At 39.9% G+C, this 21,439-nt stretch overlaps 1 protein-coding gene across 5 annotated transcripts in view; it reads right to left on the bottom strand.

Moving 5' to 3' along the window:
• FNDC3A (fibronectin type III domain containing 3A) overlaps positions 1-20,510 on the bottom strand; it is a 113,225-nt gene extending 92,715 nt beyond the window's left edge. The window contains exons 1-2 of one of the 5 annotated variants that reach the window (XM_058844679.1): positions 20,423-20,510; positions 1,837-1,965 (exon numbers count right to left, since the gene is read on the bottom strand). In XM_058844679.1, coding sequence (XP_058700662.1) covers positions 1,837-1,938 — 102 coding nt within the window. In that variant the 5' untranslated portion in view covers positions 1,939-1,965; positions 20,423-20,510. Of the gene's footprint in view, positions 1-1,836; positions 1,966-15,082; positions 15,103-20,268; positions 20,396-20,422 lie in introns of those variants that run through there. The other 4 variants (XM_058844670.1, XM_058844688.1, XM_058844712.1 and 1 more) reach the window with 4 other exon arrangements.
• Positions 20,511-21,439: the final 929 nt, after the last annotated feature.

The raw sequence follows: 21,439 nt of genomic DNA, 5'->3' as shown, positions 1-21,439 counted from the left end.
CCCCTTTCATGAGTTCCATATACAACAAACATAAATAATTTTAGGACTGTCATAAATAAATAAGCAATTGCCTGACCTTTCTGCAGCCTAAGTCTTAACTGGGCAACCTTGACAGAGAACACAGTCCCTGCAATTCTAGACTTCCCATATTTCAGAGATACAAATTATTTTCTACCTACTGATGGCTTTTAAATCATCAGATGCAAAAACGGTTTCCATTGAAGTTTCTCACCACTGAACAAATGCACTTGCTGACTCTTTATGAATTTTGTATCAGATGTGAAGGAAGGACAAAGAATGAAAGTTGCAACATTGTGAAACATGGAACAGGAGACAACATTGTGGTGTATAACTGCCAGTTGTCACGAAATGGGGAAAGAAAAGAAAATTACTTTCCTTATTGATGACCAATGCCCAATGACAATTCTCTTTTTTAAAATACACGTGATTACTACCAGTCTCACTTTAGACAGCAGTCATAATGAGCTGCCTTTTGTTTTAAATGAAAAAGGACAACAGCCGCATATATGTTGTTTTTTTCATCAGAAGATTAACACAAATGCCCAATAATTCATTTATTTGAACACATACTTTGCTTGTTTTCCAGTTTTAATCTTACTTGGCAGGAGAAAGAGACATTTTAAAGAAAATGTATATCCAAAAGAACATTTAAACTCACATATGACTCAAAATCTTGCATGATTACAGTGTAAGCTTGACAGTACAGCCTGACAGTCTTACTTTTATGGAGGGCAGAGCAAGTAACTCAGTCTCAACTATGTTTGAAAGGTCATGGTGAACAGGGGAAGTTCCCAAGGATGAGAAGAAAGCAAATGTCAGTGCAATCTTCAAAAAAGGGCAAGGAGGAGGTTCTGGGGTGCTAGAAGATCACCTTTAGCTCTGGGAAGAAGAGTGAACAAAGATTTCTAGGAGCCGTTTTCAAATGCATTAAAGACAAAAAGGTGATTTGGGATAGTCACTGTGGATTCACAACAGGTAAATCACACCACACAAACCTGGATGGCCTTCTACAGTGACATTTCCACCTTGGTGAATGAAGGGAGAGTGTAGCTAATGTTTATCATGACTTCAGCAAGGCTTTTGACACTCTTGAATAACACAGAAACTGATGAAGCACACACAGAGCATAGGCACCAAGGCAGACTGAAAACTGGACCAAATGCCAGTCTTGAAATGTTGTGATCAGCAGTGCAAAGTCTAGCAGGCAGCCATCCACTTGCCACCTACTGCAATGGTTGACACTAGGACAGACAAGGACTACCTTAAAGATCTGGATGATGGGACAAAGCACATCATGAACAAGTGACACAAATCTGAGTGGAGCAGCTGATGCACTAAATGGTTGCACTGCTGCCGAGAAATACAAGTTCAAGAAGTTAGAAGACACTAACATGCAAAACCAAGTCCCACCACTCAAGCTATCCAATTGTAAGCAAGTATCAGTCTGGAGACTGTAGTTATTAGCATATGCTGTGCCTCAGCTACTATGTTCTACCATAGGAAAAGGTTTTTTTGCCTTAATAAGTTCATGCAGCAATATAGATATATAACTTCCAAACTAAGACACAATCATAGCTTCACAACTTGGCAGCTATTTGGTCTCATTCTTCCATGAAGAAGTTCTTCCACAACACAGGTTTCAATACTTCTTACAAATCTCATCTCTGCACCAGTTCTGCTTTTACCTCAATCTCAAACACACATGTATACCTAAAGCTGCACAAATATATTCCAGATGAATGATTACTATCTTCTACAATGTCAACATGTCAGTGATGTGTTGGAAGGAAAAAAAATATACTTAAATTTCCTTACCTGTTGTGCTCCATCCCCACTAACAATAGGGGAAGTCAGAAGAGGGATTTCACTACTTATAATTGAAGTGGTATCCAGTAATGGTGGATGTTCTGCCATCATTGACGGTACACTAATTCACAAGATCACCTGCAAAGAAAAGTTACTCAGATGGTTAAACTATATAAATATTTCTGAATAATTAATCTCAAAACCTGCCTCACTTTAGAAACAACAACAACGAAAGAAGATTATGAAATTAGACACCTTAAGAAAGTATGTTTCCACAACAACCAGCAACCACACAAGCCTGAAGGTGTGTTTTTGTCAGCTAGTACAAACCTCAGTTATATAGAGAGGGTGGTTTACACCCCCTCTAGCGGCTGAACCTCGGAAGATAGATCACTACCGTGGAGCTAGCAAACCTGAATCTTTTAACTTTGTAACAAACCAAGGTTTCATCTGACTGGCACTGCTGACAAAATGCCTACTGAGGAAAAAAGAAAGAACAGAATAAAGCAGTTGGTTTAGAACCTACATATATAGTGTTCTTGTCTATGCAAAACTGGTAAAAAACTAAGATATACTAACAGGGACACTTACTTCTTTTTCTCTTTTTAATAATCAACCCACTTTTCCTATTATTATAAAGGATAAATATTTACTTTAGGAACAACTCGTTACTAGGAAATGTTCTAGTGAGGAATAAATAAATGAATAATAATAAAAAAATCTTCTGCACAATCTGACATTTCATCATTTTAAAATTTATTAGACACAGAAATAAAGCTGTGTCCCTTTGATAACCAGGGTCCCTTTAATCAGCAGCTAAAACTTGAGGAGGAAAGGAAGAGATAATGCCCACACATAATTGTAATCCTCATAACCATACTACAAAAAAGTCCTCACTAGCACACATTGTAAAGTTACAAGAAACCTGGTAACAAGAAAAAAAGCCGCAGAGGCAAGAGGCCTATAAAACAGTGATACACTTTAACTCTGAGGAGTATCACATAACAACGTTACAGAAAGCAGGATTCAGCCCAGCATTCCGTTCAATTTTATTAACAAGTCATAAGTAACATATATGATGACATTTTGCATCTTAGTGATACATGAAGACTGGAAGGAAGAACTAAGACCTAAAACATTGAAGATTAACATTTTTCCATGCTGGAAATAAGTACTGCAAGTCTAAGAAGCTGCTTTTGAAATTGCATTTAATTTTGTTTAAAAAAAATCAGTAAATTACATTGGTTTACTGTACTGGTCTTAACTCAATCCCAGCTCGACCTAGTATACTTAGCTTTTGAAATGAAAAAAGAATTAGATCAACAAGAATTGAGAAACTGATATTTCTTCACAAAACAGAAAGACAGATGGAAAGAATTCACTAGGGGTGAATGGCACATTCAGAATTCCCACAAGTTAATCACATTTTGCTTCTGAAAACAGTGCTTTACATCAAACATAGACATAAAGATTAGGCTGAGAAGAAGCTTGTACAGTATTTCTAAAGCAGAACTGCCTCTCTTAGCCAGTACTTACAGTAGCCTGGTGAAAAAAAAATAAATACAATTTTAGAGTTACAAAGCCTGACAGCCAGAAGTGCTACAGGCTTTTACAAGTTTTGCCTTGATATCATCTGTCTACTGAAACTCCCTACAAAGACTTCCAAACTTCTAGTTCAGATATACTGTCTACTCATAAACAGAGGTATTTACTAGTGACAGCATTAACTTCAAATGAAAAAATACCTGATAAAATGGAAGAAGTGATAAAGTCAGCTTAATGACACTAACTTCAGTAGCAAGCTCTAGAGATATTTGTGTAGCTGGTACAGCTTTCTACTCAGAGGCATCGTCTAAAACATCCCACCCAATGGACTGCTTTTACTTGCTTTCCCCTCTAGGGTGGATGTTGTAGCTCTGCTGTGGGTTGAAATCTGTATTACAGTGCTCTCAGTACAAGAGGACTCACACATTAACAAAGCACTACAGGCTTCTTGTACAGCTACACATATACAGGACAGCTCAACTATTCCCATTCTGATGGTTGTCCTACTGTAAAACTAAAAACTTCAAGAAAAATGCTTCTAACATTATTTAGGTGATTCATTTCCTTATGCGGTACAGTGTGTAAAGATTTAAATTGGGAAGAAAGAAAAATCTCTCTAGGTTAAAACACTCAAACCTATCTGTGATTACTAAAGAATTCATCAATGCCTATGCCAAGCTATTTATACCTGCTTAGCCAGACTAATTGGTCTCTCAAGCAGTAAGGACAGGGTTTTTTATTCCTACCTTACTTTAAAAGCTTTCCTCGTCAACAAACAAATCCTTCAGGCTACAGTCAGTCTCTACCACATCTGCAGGTGGGCAGAGGGCTGATGAAAGTTATTTGGATTACCTTTCAAGCCAGCAAGTTTGATGGTAAGCTTCCTAGGATATTATCCAATGACTGTTTAATGTCATGAATGCACATGCCTGCACAGCCTGAAAGCAAGATTAGAATCAAGGCATCCCTCCTCCTCCAACAACAGCTACAACCAGGCTTGATGTCACACCATTTCTTGGTCTTATAGCTCCAAATATTTTGTGCTACTATCTAAATTGTCACAGAGAGAAAGGTAATTCCAACACCCCAAGCAATAATGCAACACACTCCTGACCTAAGCTGGTTTGAATTTCCCCATGTTTAAAGTAAATGGAGTTCATTATTTCCAAGCCATCATGATAATCACTGGTCTCTTGTATCAGAAAGCACTAATTGCCTTTATCAGACACTTTTGACTGAATTCATAACTTATGATACACTCAGTGTGATCACCATTTATTAGGCATAAATCAAAACATGCCTATCAAATTGAACATCAGTGAGAATTAAACATAACCTAAACTGACTCAAATACATATGTCATTACAACCTGTTCAGGCCTTCCAAGACAGGAGTAGCTCTGAACATGTCTAGCATCTGGTCTTAGGTTCATTAATTCCTAGAATTATTTAGATTGAGAAAGACCTTTAAGATTATCAAGTCCAACCATTAACCCAGCACTAAATCATGTCCCTAAGCACCATCTCTACATATCTCTTAAATACCTTCAGGAAGGGTGACTCCACCATTTCCTTGGACAGCTTGTGCCAATGCTTAACAACCCTTCTGGTGAAGAATTTTTTCCTACTATCCAACCTAAAATTCTCCTGGTGCAACTTGGTATTTCCTCTTGTCCCATCACTTGTTACCTAGGAGAAGAGACTAACCCCCACCTGGCTACACCCTCCTTTCAGGCAGTTGTAGAGAGTGACAAGGTCTACTGTGAACCTCCTTTTCTCCAGGCTAAACACCCCCAGCTCCATCAAGCAGCTGCTTGTCATCAGACTTGTGCTCCAGACCCTTCCCAGCTCCACTGCCCTTCTCTGGACACACTCCAGCACCTCAAAGTCCTTGTAGTGAGGGACCAAGAACTGGACACAGGGTCGCAGTGTGGCCTCACCAGTGCTGGGGGACAATCCCTGCCCTGCTCCTGCTGGCCACACTATTGCTGACACAGGCCAGGATGCCATTGGCCTTCTTGGCTACCTGGGCACAGCTGCCTCATGTTCAGCTGATGTTGACCAGCACCCCCAGGTTCTCTTCCACTCCTCTTCCACCAGGCAGCTTTCCATTCACTTGCACAGGTGTTTAATGATTTGATTTGTATGAAAATAAGGTTCCCACATGAACCTAAGGGCTTAAGTTGGTAGTCCACCTTTGGCACCCAGTCTTTAGTGCCTTAACCGGGACACAGTTAAATTCCATGTTTGGATTCAAGCATTTGATTTATTCTGGAGACTGAGCACACTGCTCATCGATAAACCCTGACAGGAGGTACTATGTAGAATGTTATTCCTGACACCCTCTACAACAATAATAAAAGTGCTACCTGTCAGACTGTGTAATCAATCTAGGGGAAAAAAAAAAAAAAGTTTTCTTGACAATACAATATTAGATTTCTCTGCAATGTCACTGAACTAGTCCTGAGGACTAAAGGTTTAAACTCCACACCAATGTGGGTCTATACTACACGTTCATGAAAAGTCTTTTCCCCATCAGTAGTTGGGAAGCAGCAATCCATACAAGTCAGTGCACGTAATATGGTCACACACTAAGATGTGTAAGACGTGGTATGTTCAACCATTGGAGGTGCTTTTTTTTTTCTTCTTTTTTTTTGCTATGAGGACAAAGAAAGATACCAGTTTGAACAGAGAGAGTGTGTGGAAAAAGAAGTCAGCTAAAATGTACAAAAAGCTAGAATCAAGACAAGCAGAAGTGCACAATAAACATATCTTGGAAATAAATTATATCACATTCAATGCAAGGATCTCAAATGTGCACAGAGCCTTTAGATCAGCAGATCCCAGTAGCTTGCATTCAAGTCCTCTTGAAGATATTTATCTAGACATTTGAAAGACGTGCAGATAACTTGGGTCCTAAGAAAGTCTCAGAGGTCTGGAAGAATCAAGTTTTGCATTAAATACTGTGTTGTAAAAGGGACAACCTAGTTCTGCTAGCAAACAATAATCTGAGGCCAATACTGCAAAGTTATTTGTGAAGAACTAAAACACAATTAAGATTGATTGAAAAAACCTTGTCCAATTAGCTTCATACAAACCTTCTGGTGATTGATATTGTTGAAAAAGGTAGTAATAAGTGGACTGGAAAAAGAACCTTAAAATCTTACTTGGCATTAGAGAGCATTTCTCTTCACTAGAAAAACAGAACAGATTGATTAAAACTGAATGGACAGTCCTTAAATATTAACAGTAATACATAGTTGTTGAGCCATGTAAGTTTCCAATAGGAAGGGAAGGTATGAGTTCTTGGCTTCTCATTACAGAACATGTTTTTAACTTGCCTCAGAAAAAATGAAAAAAAGGAAGTCAAAAGGAAGTCTGGAAATGACAAGCCATGACAGTGATAAGAGACTGAGTCATTTCAGTCACCTAAAATGGCATGAATAGCTTAAAAAGTTAGGCAGACCAAAAGGTATTAATGCATAAAGGTAAAGCTCCTATTTCTAAAACACAAAATAATGAACTCAGTCCTGTGAAGGGTTGATTCTGACAAGGACAGAACAATAAAAGTGGACAATCAAACACAAGCTTGCCAACAGGCTTTATCAGTTATATCAACAGATCTACCTCCCTCAGCAACATGGATGGAGGATGTCTCTCCTGCCTCTGGCTGCAAATATCTACCATCTCTGCTGGAATAACTTCCCAAGCTTTGCCTCCAATTTCTGACTTAAAACTGCTGCTAACTGTTCCAAGTGTCAGAAACAACTTATTGAACATCGTTCCATATTGAAAATACTGAAAGCAAAGTATGTGCATACCATAATTTCATCCTTAATCCTCATAAAGCTGCTCTGGATGATGTAACTGTCCTCCAATTCCATCTAGTTTCTGGATATACTCAGGACTTAATGAGGTATTGAAAAGGGTACAAGAAAAACAACTTGCATTTGGACAACAGGTAAGGTTCAGCCTGCAGAGCCACTACAAACAATTCACTAGCCTATGGTCAGGCTTTCTGCATCATTGAAAACTTTGATGCAGCGGCCTTCAGAAGGGGTAAAATAGCATGTGGGATGAACCAAAGGATTTAAGGCCTACTCACTGCACCATTCTTATGGACATATTAAAAGGGACCAGGCAAGGAAGAGGACACATTAGATGAATAGATAATTCTCAGTTGCTAAGCACAGAAGCAACTGAGAAGTAATTTGCTACTGGTGGAGCATTACATGCAGTCATTTAGAAATCTACACTGTTTCATGCACAGCAACAACTGCTGCATGAACAACTATTTCATCTCTAGTCTTGCGACTGAATATACTGAACTAGTAGCAGACATTCAAAGTCAATTCAGGACTGCAAACTCAGTCTACACTGAATCTGTCCTGAACCTGTTTACAGTGCAAGAACAGGGTCTCTTGACATTACAACCAAATTGCGTAGGTTAATGCTTTGTACAAGACTTGCATTGTAACCTACCAATTGCCCACTGTGCCCACCTGAACTGCTATTAATTTTCCCCATTATCGTATGAATTTGAAAATACCTTAAAAAGACTTTTCTGAAGCCTATCAAAGCTGAAACAGAGTGAGGGTATCTAAGTTTACTGGATGTGATTTGTTTAGACTCCAGGGCTTATGCCTGAGGAACCTTTAAGGAATGAATTACACTAACAAGGCAAAAGGCTAAATGATGTTAAAGCTCAAGAACTGTGTTCCACTCCATAGTTCCGTATGCAAGTTTGCCTTCCTGAGCTGTAATGACAATTTAACTCAATCCTTAAATGCCTTCAGATTTGGTTCTTAACTGTTTCTGTGGCATTACCCTCAAGTTGTAAAGCACAATACAACGCTGCTTTTTACTCTGTCAGTTGTTCACTAAGGGTTAAGGGTGTTTTAAGGCTGAGATCACTGGGCAGTGCATTCAGTGCATTTCCTCTGCACATGCAAAGGATCAGCATTTCCATCTCCAAGAGACTAGCAGCTGATCTTAAGGGTAGTCTCTGAAAAACACATCAGCATTATATCAGCTGGATCACCAAGGTAAAACAACATGAGTCAGCAGCACGTGTCCTGTAGCAATGAAGGCGTATGAGGCTGTATTGTATGAGCAGAGAAGTATAGCCAATGGGCTGAGTGAGGCGATTATTCCCTGCTATTCAGTGGAAATAAGCTGGAATCTGGAATACTGCGTTCATTTTTCTCAGACACCTCCTCCTCCTCCCAGTATAAGAGAGATGCCACAAAGACTTCCTAGGCTTAGGCCCATGGAAGACAAGGAGAAGCTAAGAGCACTGGAGTAGCCAGGGGTCACCTGCTACCTGAAGGATGCTGGTTGAGAGCTTTCAATCAAACTCTTCCCGAAGGTGTGTTGCAAAAGCACAAGAGTTTGGACAATGCTCTCAGACACAAAGTGTGACTCCTGGGGTGTCCTGAGCAGTGCCAGGAGTTGGGATCTATGACCATGACAAGTCTCTTCCAACTCAGCATATTTTATGATTCTGTGATGGGCATGCACTGCACCACTGGAAATTCTGTCTGCCCACAAAGATAAAAACAAGGGTATCTTGACAATGAGAGTGGTGTAGCACTGACATACCTTGCCCTGAGAGGCTGCAAAATTCTTAATCCTGTACTCTCCAAAAAGGGGTAAACACAGGCCCCAGCACAAGTCAAACTCTTGGCATGTGAAAAGAAAATATTTTTTTTCACTTAAAAAATTTAAATACTGGTTTTCATCTCCATCTTCCTTTCCTTTTTTTTTTTTTTTTCCATTTGCTTCATAGTATACATATATCAATAGAGTAGCATATGCATATCATTAAAAAGATTACATATATGGGAAGTGCATGCTTAAAACATCCTTTACTTATGGGGTACATGACCAAAAAATTTGGAGACCAGTACTGTTGAAAATCAAAACCTGACCATGCAAGGTCCTACCAAAGGGCTGAAGAAGGCAATCTCCAAAGACTCTGTCAAGCAGAATTCTCCTATGAATTCCAGAACATTAGTCAAACAAAATACAACACATAATGCCGAAGTTGAATAGCAGAAACAGTAGATCAGAAACCAGAGAGAAGATGATTGCTTGCCTCCAAGCTCTTAAAAGCTGTCAGATTCTCAATTCAAATTTCAAAGCAACAATGACATTGCTAATCAAAACTCAAACTTGGACATCTAAGGCTCAAACTTTGGAAGACATACCCATAACTCTGTCCATAACAGAACTGCTTTATAATCTGGCCTTTCTCCTAAAATAGGAAGGCTGCATTAGAGGATAGTCACAAATTAAAAAGTTACACTTTCACATGAACATCCTACACAAACAGGCTTTCCAGTTCAGGCAGGATGTAGGCACTACTATGATAAATGTAGTGAAAGCTAGCAACACAGCTAGCGCTGTGTACAAGAAAAACATATGGACCACTCTTTTCCTAGAGATTCACTGCTTCTAGTTATCAAAATTGATACAAAATATAATTATTTGATTTATTTACAACTAGAGGACTTATAAGGCCATACTTCACAGTGGTATTGCTGAAGCTCACTGAAGGAGAAACTTGCATTGCTGTTTTTTTCCTTAGTTTTTATGATTTACAGAGTACTGCTCCTCCACCTACATATCATCACAATGCTTACAGCAACTTAATACTCTTTCACATCCTGATTCTGTCAAATCTAGTGAACAACATACACAAACTTTTATTATTCCAGTGAGCTGTTCAGAAGAGCCGTGAATTCTATACCACACAAGGACAGAAGTTTAAGCAGGGACAAGACAAAAGAGCCTAACACAGAAGTGTGCAGTGTAAGAAACTGGTTGAATGAAATCAATACTAAATGTTTCCAAATGCATGTTGCTCTTACACAAGAAGTAACAAACCTACAAGCTTTTTCATTATTTCTTTGTAAGTACTGCAGTTTCATACATGCCTCAAGCAGTACCATATTACAGCTGCCAATTCCAGGTTGCCATAAGGTATGTTTTCCCAGTAGGTTCAGCACCGCAGAGTAGGTGTGCATTCCTTCTTCACCTGGGTCTTCATGCAGCTACACTACCCCAGGAGCCACAGGCAAGGCCCATCCTCCAGCCCAGATAACTTCCAGCAAGAAATAAAAGCTGCTCTGAACAGGAGACAATACTTGGGTTTTGGCAAAGACCAAGAAATGAATTTACAGAACCTAAAAGACCATAAAAACATCACCCAATCCTAATGTATTAAATGCTTCTATTCTGCCTTCTCCAATATGGAGACAGGAGATACACCTAAAAAACAAATACCTTTCAAACAGCTGAAACAAAAAAGCCCTATTTTATATAGATTAGAGCCTCACATCTGACTCTTCAAAAAGATGTAAACTACTATTTAAACTTTACCTGTGATTGAGACATTTATAAGTAAATACTCACCAATGTCTGTTCTTTAGTGTCTACTGTGAGATAAATGATTTCTTTTTTATTTTCTACAGCCCTCAAAATGTACTTCCTTGCCTGACAACTTCAGACTTGTAAAAATTTTCTAAGAATTTATGAGAAAAGAGTGGACAAACAGAAGTGCCCAAGATGTACAAATATGCTAAAATGAGCAAAAATTCTAGACTATTCCTATGCAGCCCTAGGGTGAAGAGGAAAGAACAAAGAATATACAACAGATGTTAGTAATATCACTTAATGCACTACTGGAAAAAGCTCAGATAGAGTGATGCAGCTGGTGTAGAAATGTATTAGAATATAATTACCCAGAGATCCATAAGGTGTAGCTGAGCTATTAAAGTTATGAAGCATGCTGAAGAGTTTTGTATGTTTTTAAGAATCAGAACTGAGCAGAAGGATTGTAATTTCTCTCCCTCCCTGTACATTTACCACATTTTCCAGTCAAAGAGTTTCAGATGTGGCAATTACAGTACATTCACTTTCCTTTTTCAGTTCTGAACTAATATTTTTCAATTAATATGCTATTTATTTAAAATATACGCTTTGTTCCTCATAAAGTACTTTTCCTGTTTTAGAAATGTTTTCCTGGGACACTTGATAAAATACTTTCCAACGGAACAGAGAAGGACTATTTTTTTTAGAAGAAGGGTGTTCTGGGAAACATTTCTCTTTCACTAATTTGTCAATCTCCTTTTATGTACAGTGAAAATGAAATGGCTATTCCCTTCAGTGCTGGTCATAATACTAAAGTCTCAGATAGGCAATACAGGAAAATGATAAAAATAGTATCATTTCATAAAGTAAATCATCAAAGTCTGACAGTCACTTAAGAGTGAAGATACACTAGTGGTTTTAATAAGCACTGGATGCTCCTATTAAAAAAAAAAAAAGAATCGACAACATCTACCATCAATATGGAAATACTTCAAGTGTTGTGACAGACATTCATTCAACATAATTCTCCAAGTCTGAGAAACATCATCCACAACTCTGTTCATACTATGTTACCACTGGAAGGTGAATATTAAAAGGTGTAAAATTAATGCAGTACTCTTATGAAGGAAGCACTGACTGCTGAGCAAGTTGCATGTCAACAGCCAGTTACCGGATCTGACTCGTGCCCAGCAGTCACCTCCTGAACTACTTGGAGCAAGAATTGCCGATCCCACAACAGCAAACCTTCGCATTGTAGGGTTTAGTGTGCTAAATCCCACACAGTAAATTAATACTTATTTCAGGTTACCTTCATATTCCAGAGTGTAAACAGAAATGATTTAGGAGCAGTTTCAAATGCAGTTCATGCATTCATGCCATGGGTACTATAACCTATATAAGAATGCATAGTAGATAATTGAAAATACCCCAGCTGTTCAAGTTTAATGCATTTGTATTTATGAGCCAACAGTTTTTGAATCTGAGCCAAAGAGGCTAAGTTTTTAATAGTAGCTGATGTAGGAAACTAAACTTTTGAAGGTGAAGACTACATAGAGGAAAAACTAGACAGTTATAAACCAGTCATCCATAAAGGCACAATATGTTCATGGACACTTACTAGCTCAGCTTGCCCAGCAGAAGTGCTGAACGCTTGACTGTACACAGCAAGACCAGTGCAATCGAAACTACTTCAAAACACCACATTCTGGTTTTAAATGTTATTACTATATTATTAAAACAAAATCCACAATCCTTATCTGGATGAAGTACATGCAACCTGAAGCTGTTGCCTATAAATAATTCAGTACTTCCCCCCTCTTTGCCTGTCCCTCTTATACCTTCAAAGAAGTCTAAGCTTTTAGCAAGGGATAAGTGCAAACCTAACACAAATTGGAATTAATCTGCTAATTTTATTTGGAACTAATTTGATAGCGCGTATTTTACAATCAAAGTGCAAAGTGTCAGCAGCTAGGTGCAAATCTCTACGTAGTCTGTAGCAGGTACATTAATCCAATGCACTGACGCACACACAGGGTGCAATACTGTGACCTCCTTTGTTTTGGAGAACCTTTTACATTTAGATACTCATGGGAATCATCCTCAAAAAGAAATGAGTACAATGAACTGCACACTGTATTTTTTTGTACCACTTGTAAAATATCTGTAATGCAATTCCACTTTATTTATGCTACACTGATCTAAACTATGTTTTGCTTTATACTCTTGTAAATCTCAAGAATTTCCTTAAACCCTCATAGTTTTACTTTTATATCAGCAAAATTAGATTCTTCTAAGCTTCTGCCAGGACTGGATTTCCTTCAGTTTGTTTTCTGAAAATCACATGGCTTCAAAACCAACTTGGCCTTTCCCACTTAACTGTTACTATTGCCTTCATTTCTGTTTAATAACATGCTTAGTTTCTGAGAAAACAAGCAAATTCAATGCCAAGAATCAAGCTACTTCCTCATTTGTCATTGACTCCCTTTTCTCAGAGGCTGTGAGTAGCAACGAGAAATTTCCAAAATAATTTTTCATATGATACCTTGAAGGCAAACTAAAAATATGGATATATTTTTATTAATGCCTGCAACTGGACAGTGAGATAAATTTATTGCAGATACAGCTGCTGGTATTGGAGCTACAAAGAGTGTACGACTCAAGCAGAATGAGCTTTTAAAGAACTCTTATGAAACAGCTTTTTCCTGCTCATTCTGAAAAATGAAAACTGCGCTATCCAAATGTAAGGTGACATAGGATCAATGAGGCCACAAGTCTAAAAGACTTTAAAATTTCTCTCCACTGATTCTTTTGGAAAAGCTGTAGATCTCTGCTTCCATAAGGAACAAGACAAATCAAGACAGACATTTGAAAACTACTTCCCTAGAGTAAAAATTCACCAAAAAAGAAGGTCTTTTGAGGCCTAACAAACACATTTGAAGGGCATTCTATTATCAAGAATTTAAACTTCCTCTAAGTCAGTTCTGCTAAATCGTTCTAGCAGATCCCACTTGCACCACTGCAAGCAACTGTCAACAAAGTGAATTAAACTGTAGGTCAGAGGCAGTTTAAAATTAATCATGTAAGAATTGGTCCATTTTAACATAGAAGTTTCCTGATTGACTCTACACAAAAATGTGCAAGTACACAAATGAATACTATATGTAGGAATAAAGAGAGGAAGTGCTTCAAGAGGAACTGCTTCTGCCAGTGTAAATGCATCACATTCATGAAGCTACAGACCATGATAGTAATAAAGGTCAAGAGGCACCCTGCTAGGTGCTTCACTTTCCTAATATTAAACTCAGTCACAGTGGCACTGAAGCAGTTACTTGTACCCCATAGAAAAAAAAAACAACCTGAAACCAAAAACAAGCAGAACAGTCAATCAGCATCTCAACCTGAATGCAACTCATGAATGTCTGAATGTTATTCATTTAAGAGTTCTCCAGTGGAGGAGTGTCTGCAATGACTGAAGGGGAAGACGAGTGAAATAAGAGCAGGTTTCTCAGATGATATTAGCAATCCCTTCTCCCAGGTTCCACACCATCCTCCTAGAAAAGTTTTAGTTAATCAAAACATCATGGGACCAACTAGTCTGATTGTCCAATCAAGTCAGGAGGACAAAGCTGGTCTTAGCTTCCTCTTTTACATATGAAGTTGCAGCACTGAACAGTTATCAATTTGTTAACAACAACAGTCACAAAATCAGAAACTGATTTGTTTTGAGCTATCTTGCCACGATGTACATACTTAAATGTACTGGGGTACTTTTAACATCTATTACTTGATTTATGGTAACTTATCCTCACCATTGAAATGCCACCACTGAGTGGAATGTGCATATAAACTAATATTTTTAAATGGGGGCAGTCAAGTTATTAGCAAGCCTGAGCAAATTAAAACAAATGACATTTCAGCTGCATCTTAGATTAATCATTGCCAACAGTAACTGCTGACTTCCACAGCTTCTTCTAGTCCTAAACTCTTAGTACTTCATTTCAACATCTCCAATCCACTTTCATACTAGACTAAATGGGTAATACTTGTCTTATAGTGTCATTCTCCCCATTTGCATTTTTAATAGACTCTACAGGATTTGCAAAGGCATAGTAAATCCTGTGTTTTATGACATTTATTCAGAAAGTCCCCTAACAGTCCATCAATATGTATTGTGAAATACTACTGCACAGTTATAGTCACAGCTCTCTCTCATTGCCAAGACAAGTCACAAAAGTTTGTGCTGAACCTTCTTATACATTCAGTTTCTGCTTACAGATTAGTTTTCAGCTACCTGCACACTTTTTGCAGATCATTACTACTTGATTTGCTATCCTTACCTAAAATGTGTTCTTCTGCCACAGAGTAAAATTACTCCACTTGCTGTTCTGTTGTATCCATTTCCCTCTGTGAAGTTATCTAGTAGATACAGTTCTTCCAGTTAAAACGACAACAAATGACAAAAAACAAAACTTTGCATTTTAAAAACTGCAAATTAGAGAAGAAGGATTTATTTTATAATCAAAGGAGTAAGATCTGGTATGGAGTATGCTATGTTAGTGAGGGGAAATGAGACAACAGCTGGGCAGCAGCCCATGCTTGTAGGATCCTCTATACCATTGATATTTGGTCTATACACTGGGGAAACTCAACCCCATTTACAAGGGAGTATTTACACTTGTGAAGTACAGTTTTTTTACTTTTTACTGCCAGTAACAATAAAGCTCAAGGTTTGCCACATTCATTTTCACTTCAAGTTGCTCAAAATCAAAAGCAAACAAGAACAGAGCTTCACAGATTAAAATTCTACCAAAGAACAAAAAAAAAACCACCAAAAACCCAAAGCAGATTCAAAGAGAACTGTTAGGCAGAAGGTAAAGTTAACATTTGTGCCCAGCATATTCCTTTTAACTTCCAGTTACAGAATAAAGTTACTACCTATCCATACCTGTCACAGGATAAATCCTTTTGGACCTTGTTGAAGACATTTATTACATTTTAGAAAGTGCTGTGCTCCTCTTATTAATGGCTAATAAAAATTACCTCTACAGGTCAAGCTGGGATTGCAAACTTGTAGAGAATTTAATTTTTGACAACTTGTTATGTCCCAAGTAATTAAATATATAATAAGACACAATATTTTCTACTGTCTATAAATGCAGAATTTTGCAGAGTTATCTTTTCATCTCTCCTAAATGCTTTGGAACAACTCTGGCAGCAATATTGGGGGGAGGTACACCATAGGTGTGTTCAGTGCTCCTGTTTAACTTCAGTGAGCTTCTGTTAGGTGGTGTTTGATGCTCAACGTACTAAACTGAAAGAGAGGATACCAATGTTAACCTAAGTGATGTTCTGACTGCAGAACAGCATGAGCAGAAGGTCCACATATCCTGAAAAAAATAAAAACTTAAAGGGAGACAAAAATATTACTTCTGTTAAAAGAACTGGTAGATATATTGGTAGGTCTGGTGAGACTGAGGCAAACAAATGTGCTTGCCTAGACATAAACAGTGAAAATTTATTGAAGCCATGAACAAAGAGGGCTAAGTATGTCCAGTGTAACTCAGTTTGAAATGTGCTGTGAAGACATCACTGACGAGCATGGTGCTAAAGTTTTAATAAAGTATTTAGAAAATAAAAGGATATTCCATTCCTGAGATACTGCAGTTCTGAATACAAAAGCTTTCAAAATCAATACATCCAAGAAGAGTAATAACACAGTCCTCTACACAACTGTGCCATCAAAGTGAAGACCAACAGTTTCTGCAGCATGTGCTGTAACCAAAACAGATTATCAATACAACCAAGAAAAGGTGCATAACCTAAAAAGTGAGTACATCAAGAGTCCACCATGAAAGGAACAGCTAAAAATTCTATTTCATTATTGACAAAAGAGCATTGGAAATGCTATTTTAATTTACATTTCGTTATAGTCATCTATGACAGGTTAGCAAAAAGTCTGCAGATTTTCAGTGGTTACAGGCTCAACAGTGTGTCAGCAACTGGAATAGGACCAGATTTCTGGGGGGCAAACAAAATTACTTTCAAAATATTTGTTCCATCTGAAACCAAATGTAAATTAATTGGAACAATTAAAGACGACAATCTGTAAGAAACACGTAATAGTATTAAGTGTTAGAGACATTTCCTAAACATCCTGCTACCTCATCAGCCCTACAAATACAGACCAGAGGATGACAATCTGAAATACTACTGGACATAAACGCAACCATTACACTTCATGAATAGACAAGATTAAGGAAAAGACTGATAGTGTTTTTCTATTGACATCAAGTGAACATCAGCATTAAGGAAGCTCAAAGTTTACTGTATATGGTGAAGAACAAGCAAAAAACCAGTCATTTCTGTAGCTCAGGAAACACTGGCCCCATGAGCAAAATAAACATTGCTCATGTTTGCTGAACAGAAAAAGCTGCAGTGTACTCATTCCAAACTATTATCGCTTTCCTGAGATACAGACAGCATCTTTTAGTTAAACTAAAGACTTGACAGTTCAAGTCAAATCCATTTTTACTGAGATCTGGTCCTACAGGAAAAACATCAGCTCTCAATTCAACTCATGCACTCTAAATTGCAGTGAAGTAGAAATTTACTACAAATTGCCTGGGAATTTCCCCAAGCCAACAGTCTTAAAGAAATCAATGATAAAATAAAGAAGTGTTATTGACACCTATAACAGAGAGAATCCAATTCATATTCTAGATAACAGAAATGCACTGATGGAACATGACATTATCTGTAGACATTTCTGCAGAGATTGAACTAGAAATCCCACAACAATTAGACAGTGGAGGTCAAAAAACCATACAAAGTTGCTAGAGGAAGATACAAATTCCTGAGGTTCCAGAAGGCACTGACAAGGAACATCAATGGATTCTGACAACACTGTCTAGGAAGTAGGCCTGCATCCTCACAAAAACTGTCTTCTCTGATACCTGTCTGTCTGAGAATGAACAAGACTGCATGTTTGCCAGTTCAACCCAAAAAGTAGGATGGGGCTGGGTTACAGGATTTGCTACTGACAGAAGCATCAATAGACAATCAGAACACCAGCACATTAACACCTTCCCAGAGTTCAGTATTTCTAGAGACCAACACATGTACAACAGCATACACTATTGCAGAAGTGACCTGCCAGCAAGGGAAATTGTGGCATCGTCTAAAGCATTTAGATGTTAAAACCATCTATAGGAAAGTACTGACAAGGATGAAAAATTGAATCTTTCCTGAAGTCAGGCTTTAAGAGTTTTTGTCAAGTCCTAAGATAGAACACTGCAGACACATATTCAGTTAAGCAGTTAAAGCTGCAATAACAATTCTAAAGGATCTCTTTGAGATCTTCAGCCAAAATTATCATCAGCATTACACTGAGTTAGGCGATGGAGGTCCAAATTCAAGTAAAATTAAATGGCCACAAGGCAAAGGTTAACAAAGAAAAGCATCCCAAGATCCACAGAACTCACAGCCCAAAGCAAATGAGTTATTAGTCCAAATCATAATTCAAGTTTCTGCAGCTCCATTATATCACTGCCCATAAAAATCTAAAGCTTTTGAGTTTTAAGTTCACAAACTAGTAGAAATTCCAACTTGAAAAAGGTAGAAATGCTGTTAATGAACTGAAATCAGGTAACTTTAATGCTTTAACGTAACTCATACATCTTGAGCTTGTCATACAGCAAAAAGCCTCAGAAGAGCTCCATTTGACCTGAAAGAAACCCCTGAGACACTCACCTAATTCTGTTTTAATATTATCATCTACAGTAGTCAGCCTGTGACTTTGCTCAAAGCTGACTGCTCACCCCCTGACCAAGTGATCTAAGCAATAGATCACGGAGTCCTGGCCTTTCCGAGGACAAGGATCTCTCTCTTAATCAGGGCTTCATCTGCTAAAAATCAGATGTGAAAATTGGCTGTGGAACAGATACAGCACATCAGTTTCCTCCCCCAGAGTCACCAGAAAAATCATTCTGGTGTAGTTTGCACAAACAACTTGCAGATTCAATATATGTGTTTCAAGATGACTTGTGTACACAAAGTGAATCTAGACTAGTTGCCATGTTTTCAAAATTGACCAGAACCTTTCCTACTCCCTCATGCTTAGTAGAAACACCAGCTGTCAAGAACTCTATCCAATTTGCCAACATTGAGTGCTGGAGATACTCAACTACTTCTGACTTTCACATGTGTATACAGCTTTCTCCCTACCTGACACCTTGCTACTTCCCCATTCATCATGTGAATGAATTTCATAATTATTTGAGACCATTTCTTTAAAAAACAAAAAAGAGGCAGAAAAAAAATGTAACTGATCATCCTCTCTGAATTTTAAGGACCACTGATTTGCTGTGACTCATACTATTTCACAACACAGAAAATAAACACATCTACGGATGCAGATTCACATCAGTTAATTTTCTACGCTGTATAAAGCAGAAAGTTTCCCATTGCCATAACAACAAAATAGCTTCTTTTATGCAGAAAGCCTAGCAGGACTGGGTACTACAGCTTCTAAGACAGAAGCTGCCAAGTACTCAGCAGCAAAAAATTTAGAGATTTTTAAGTCTCCTTAAAAATTTAAGGCATTTCTAATCAGGTATGCATTTGATCAAATGCAGACTTAAATTCTAAAAGCAAAGAACATTTCACATAAATTACTTCATAACGCAAAATGTTCTAGAATAACACTTGACATGCAAGGTGGCTAATAAACTGCCTTTGGCAGGGTTAAACAAATGACTAACACATCTTCAGGTGCCATTTATAACATTTTCTCCTACCAAATGTATTTTCTCTTGTTTCTGCTGCTTATTTTCTTTGCTTCGCAACAATAAAAATCAGCTGAAAAGTTTCATTTTTGCTTTTAGTTGGTTTCACTTTCTAAGTTGCCTGGAAGCAATGAAAAGTTTCTGTTTAGGTTGGGCGATACTCAGGGAGGGGGGAATCGGGAGTAAATCTGGCTGAAAGAATCATGCCTCTGCTAGGAGTCAGCAAAATGATTACCGTGTTTTCGGGAAGACTGTTTTACCTACATAGAGAAGCTCAATCCCCTTAGCTGGGCGTTATGAGGGAACCTTTACGGCTTCGCGGAGAGCAACAACAGTAACAACAACAACAACGAGAAAGAGGTGTCGAACACCACCACTGCCTTCTCCTCCCCGCCTGTCACAGCCGGCTCAGCTGTTCTGGTCGCGCTCCGCATCTGCTTCTTTCTCCGGCTCAACCACCGCCTCCTCCCGCGGCCGCCGCGCCGCAGCCCGGCAGAGGCTGACAGCGGGCGGATCCCCGCGCCCCGGCCGGCAGAGGCACCTCCGAGCGACGGAGCGGAGGCAGACAGAAAGTTTCTTTCGCGCGGCTCCGTCGGAGGCGCCGGCTCCCGGTCCTCCCCGGCGGGGAGCGCCGCTCCTCAGGCACCGGGGGCAGGCAGCGGCGCCGCCCCCGTCCCCTCGCATCCCTCTCGCCGCCCCGCGGAGGGGAAGGCGGCGGTTCGCCATCAGTGCCTACTCACCGCCATGGCCCCGCGGCTCTCCCGGCTAACGGTCCGCGCTCCGCCGCCAGCGGGCAGCGGCGCCGAGGCGGGGAGCGCCAGGGGGAGTTCCCGATGGCGCAGCTCGGGCAGGGGCGGTGCTTCCCCCACCCCTTTGCCCGCCCACTCGAGGTACCTGCGCTCCGGCCGCCGCTGCTCCGCCGCCTCTTCCTGTCCCCTCCCGCACCTGTCACTGCCCCCCGCCGCCGCCGCCGCCCCCGCCCCGCCGCCTCAGCGCTGACCGCCGCCTGGACCGGCGGCGCGCGGCCGCCATCTTTGGGGAGGGCGAGGGGGACCGCGAGGGGGCAGTTGGCTGTAGCGCGCAGTGCGCCTGCGCGGAGTGCTCCCGTGCGGGAGGGCGGGGGCGTCGGCCGAGGGAGGGGCGGGGCCATGGCGTGTGGGCGTGGCTTGTGGATTGAGGGGCGTGGTCTCTCGGGAGGGCGTGGCCGGCGGGGGGCGGGAAGAGGTCAGTGGGGTCAGTGCGGTCAGTGGGTCGGGGCTCGGCCGCATCGGGGCCTTGACCTTAGCCTGCACTGATGTCTGGCGTCAGGGCTTACTTGTGTAAGCCCTGCTTAGAAATAACAAAAACATCTCGACATTATCAGCCTTGTGTTCAGCACAAACCCAAAACGTAGCCCCATATCAGCCACTGTGAAGAAATTTAACTCTACCCCAGCCACACCCAGCACATATTCTAGCCCGTATTCCGTACTATTTACACCACGGCCAGGCCTCACACTATTCAGTACAACTTCGCAAACCACCACCTTTCTTCCCATAATTTGATATAATGCACAGATGTTACTCTGTTAGTCGATGGACCATCTTGCAAAATATCTATAAACATCCACAAAATGTCCTTTGAGTTCATGTAGTCCATGACTGTGGGTTCTGTCAATTATGGTGATCAGTTGGGACGGCAGAGGTGTGTTTTGTGGAGATACTGGGCATCAAAGTCACCTCACTGATGCGCTTGCACTGCTTCTTGTGAAGCTTCTTCTCAATTGTTTTGTGTGGTTTCTGCAGTAGGAATTCCTGTAACATGCAACTCAAATCATGGGGGTGGGCTGGCCCAGGCTGGGCTTCTGCTGCATGAAGTGAAGGGTAGGAAGGGTAGCCTCTTCCATATACAGCCACTATCACAGTGAAAGTC

The sequence above is a fragment of the Poecile atricapillus genome, chromosome 1 (assembly GCF_030490865.1).
Source record: "Poecile atricapillus isolate bPoeAtr1 chromosome 1, bPoeAtr1.hap1, whole genome shotgun sequence".
NCBI lineage: Eukaryota > Metazoa > Chordata > Aves > Passeriformes > Paridae > Poecile > Poecile atricapillus.
Note: the sequence above shows the minus strand (reverse complement) of the source record. Positions and strands in the feature narration are given on the sequence as shown.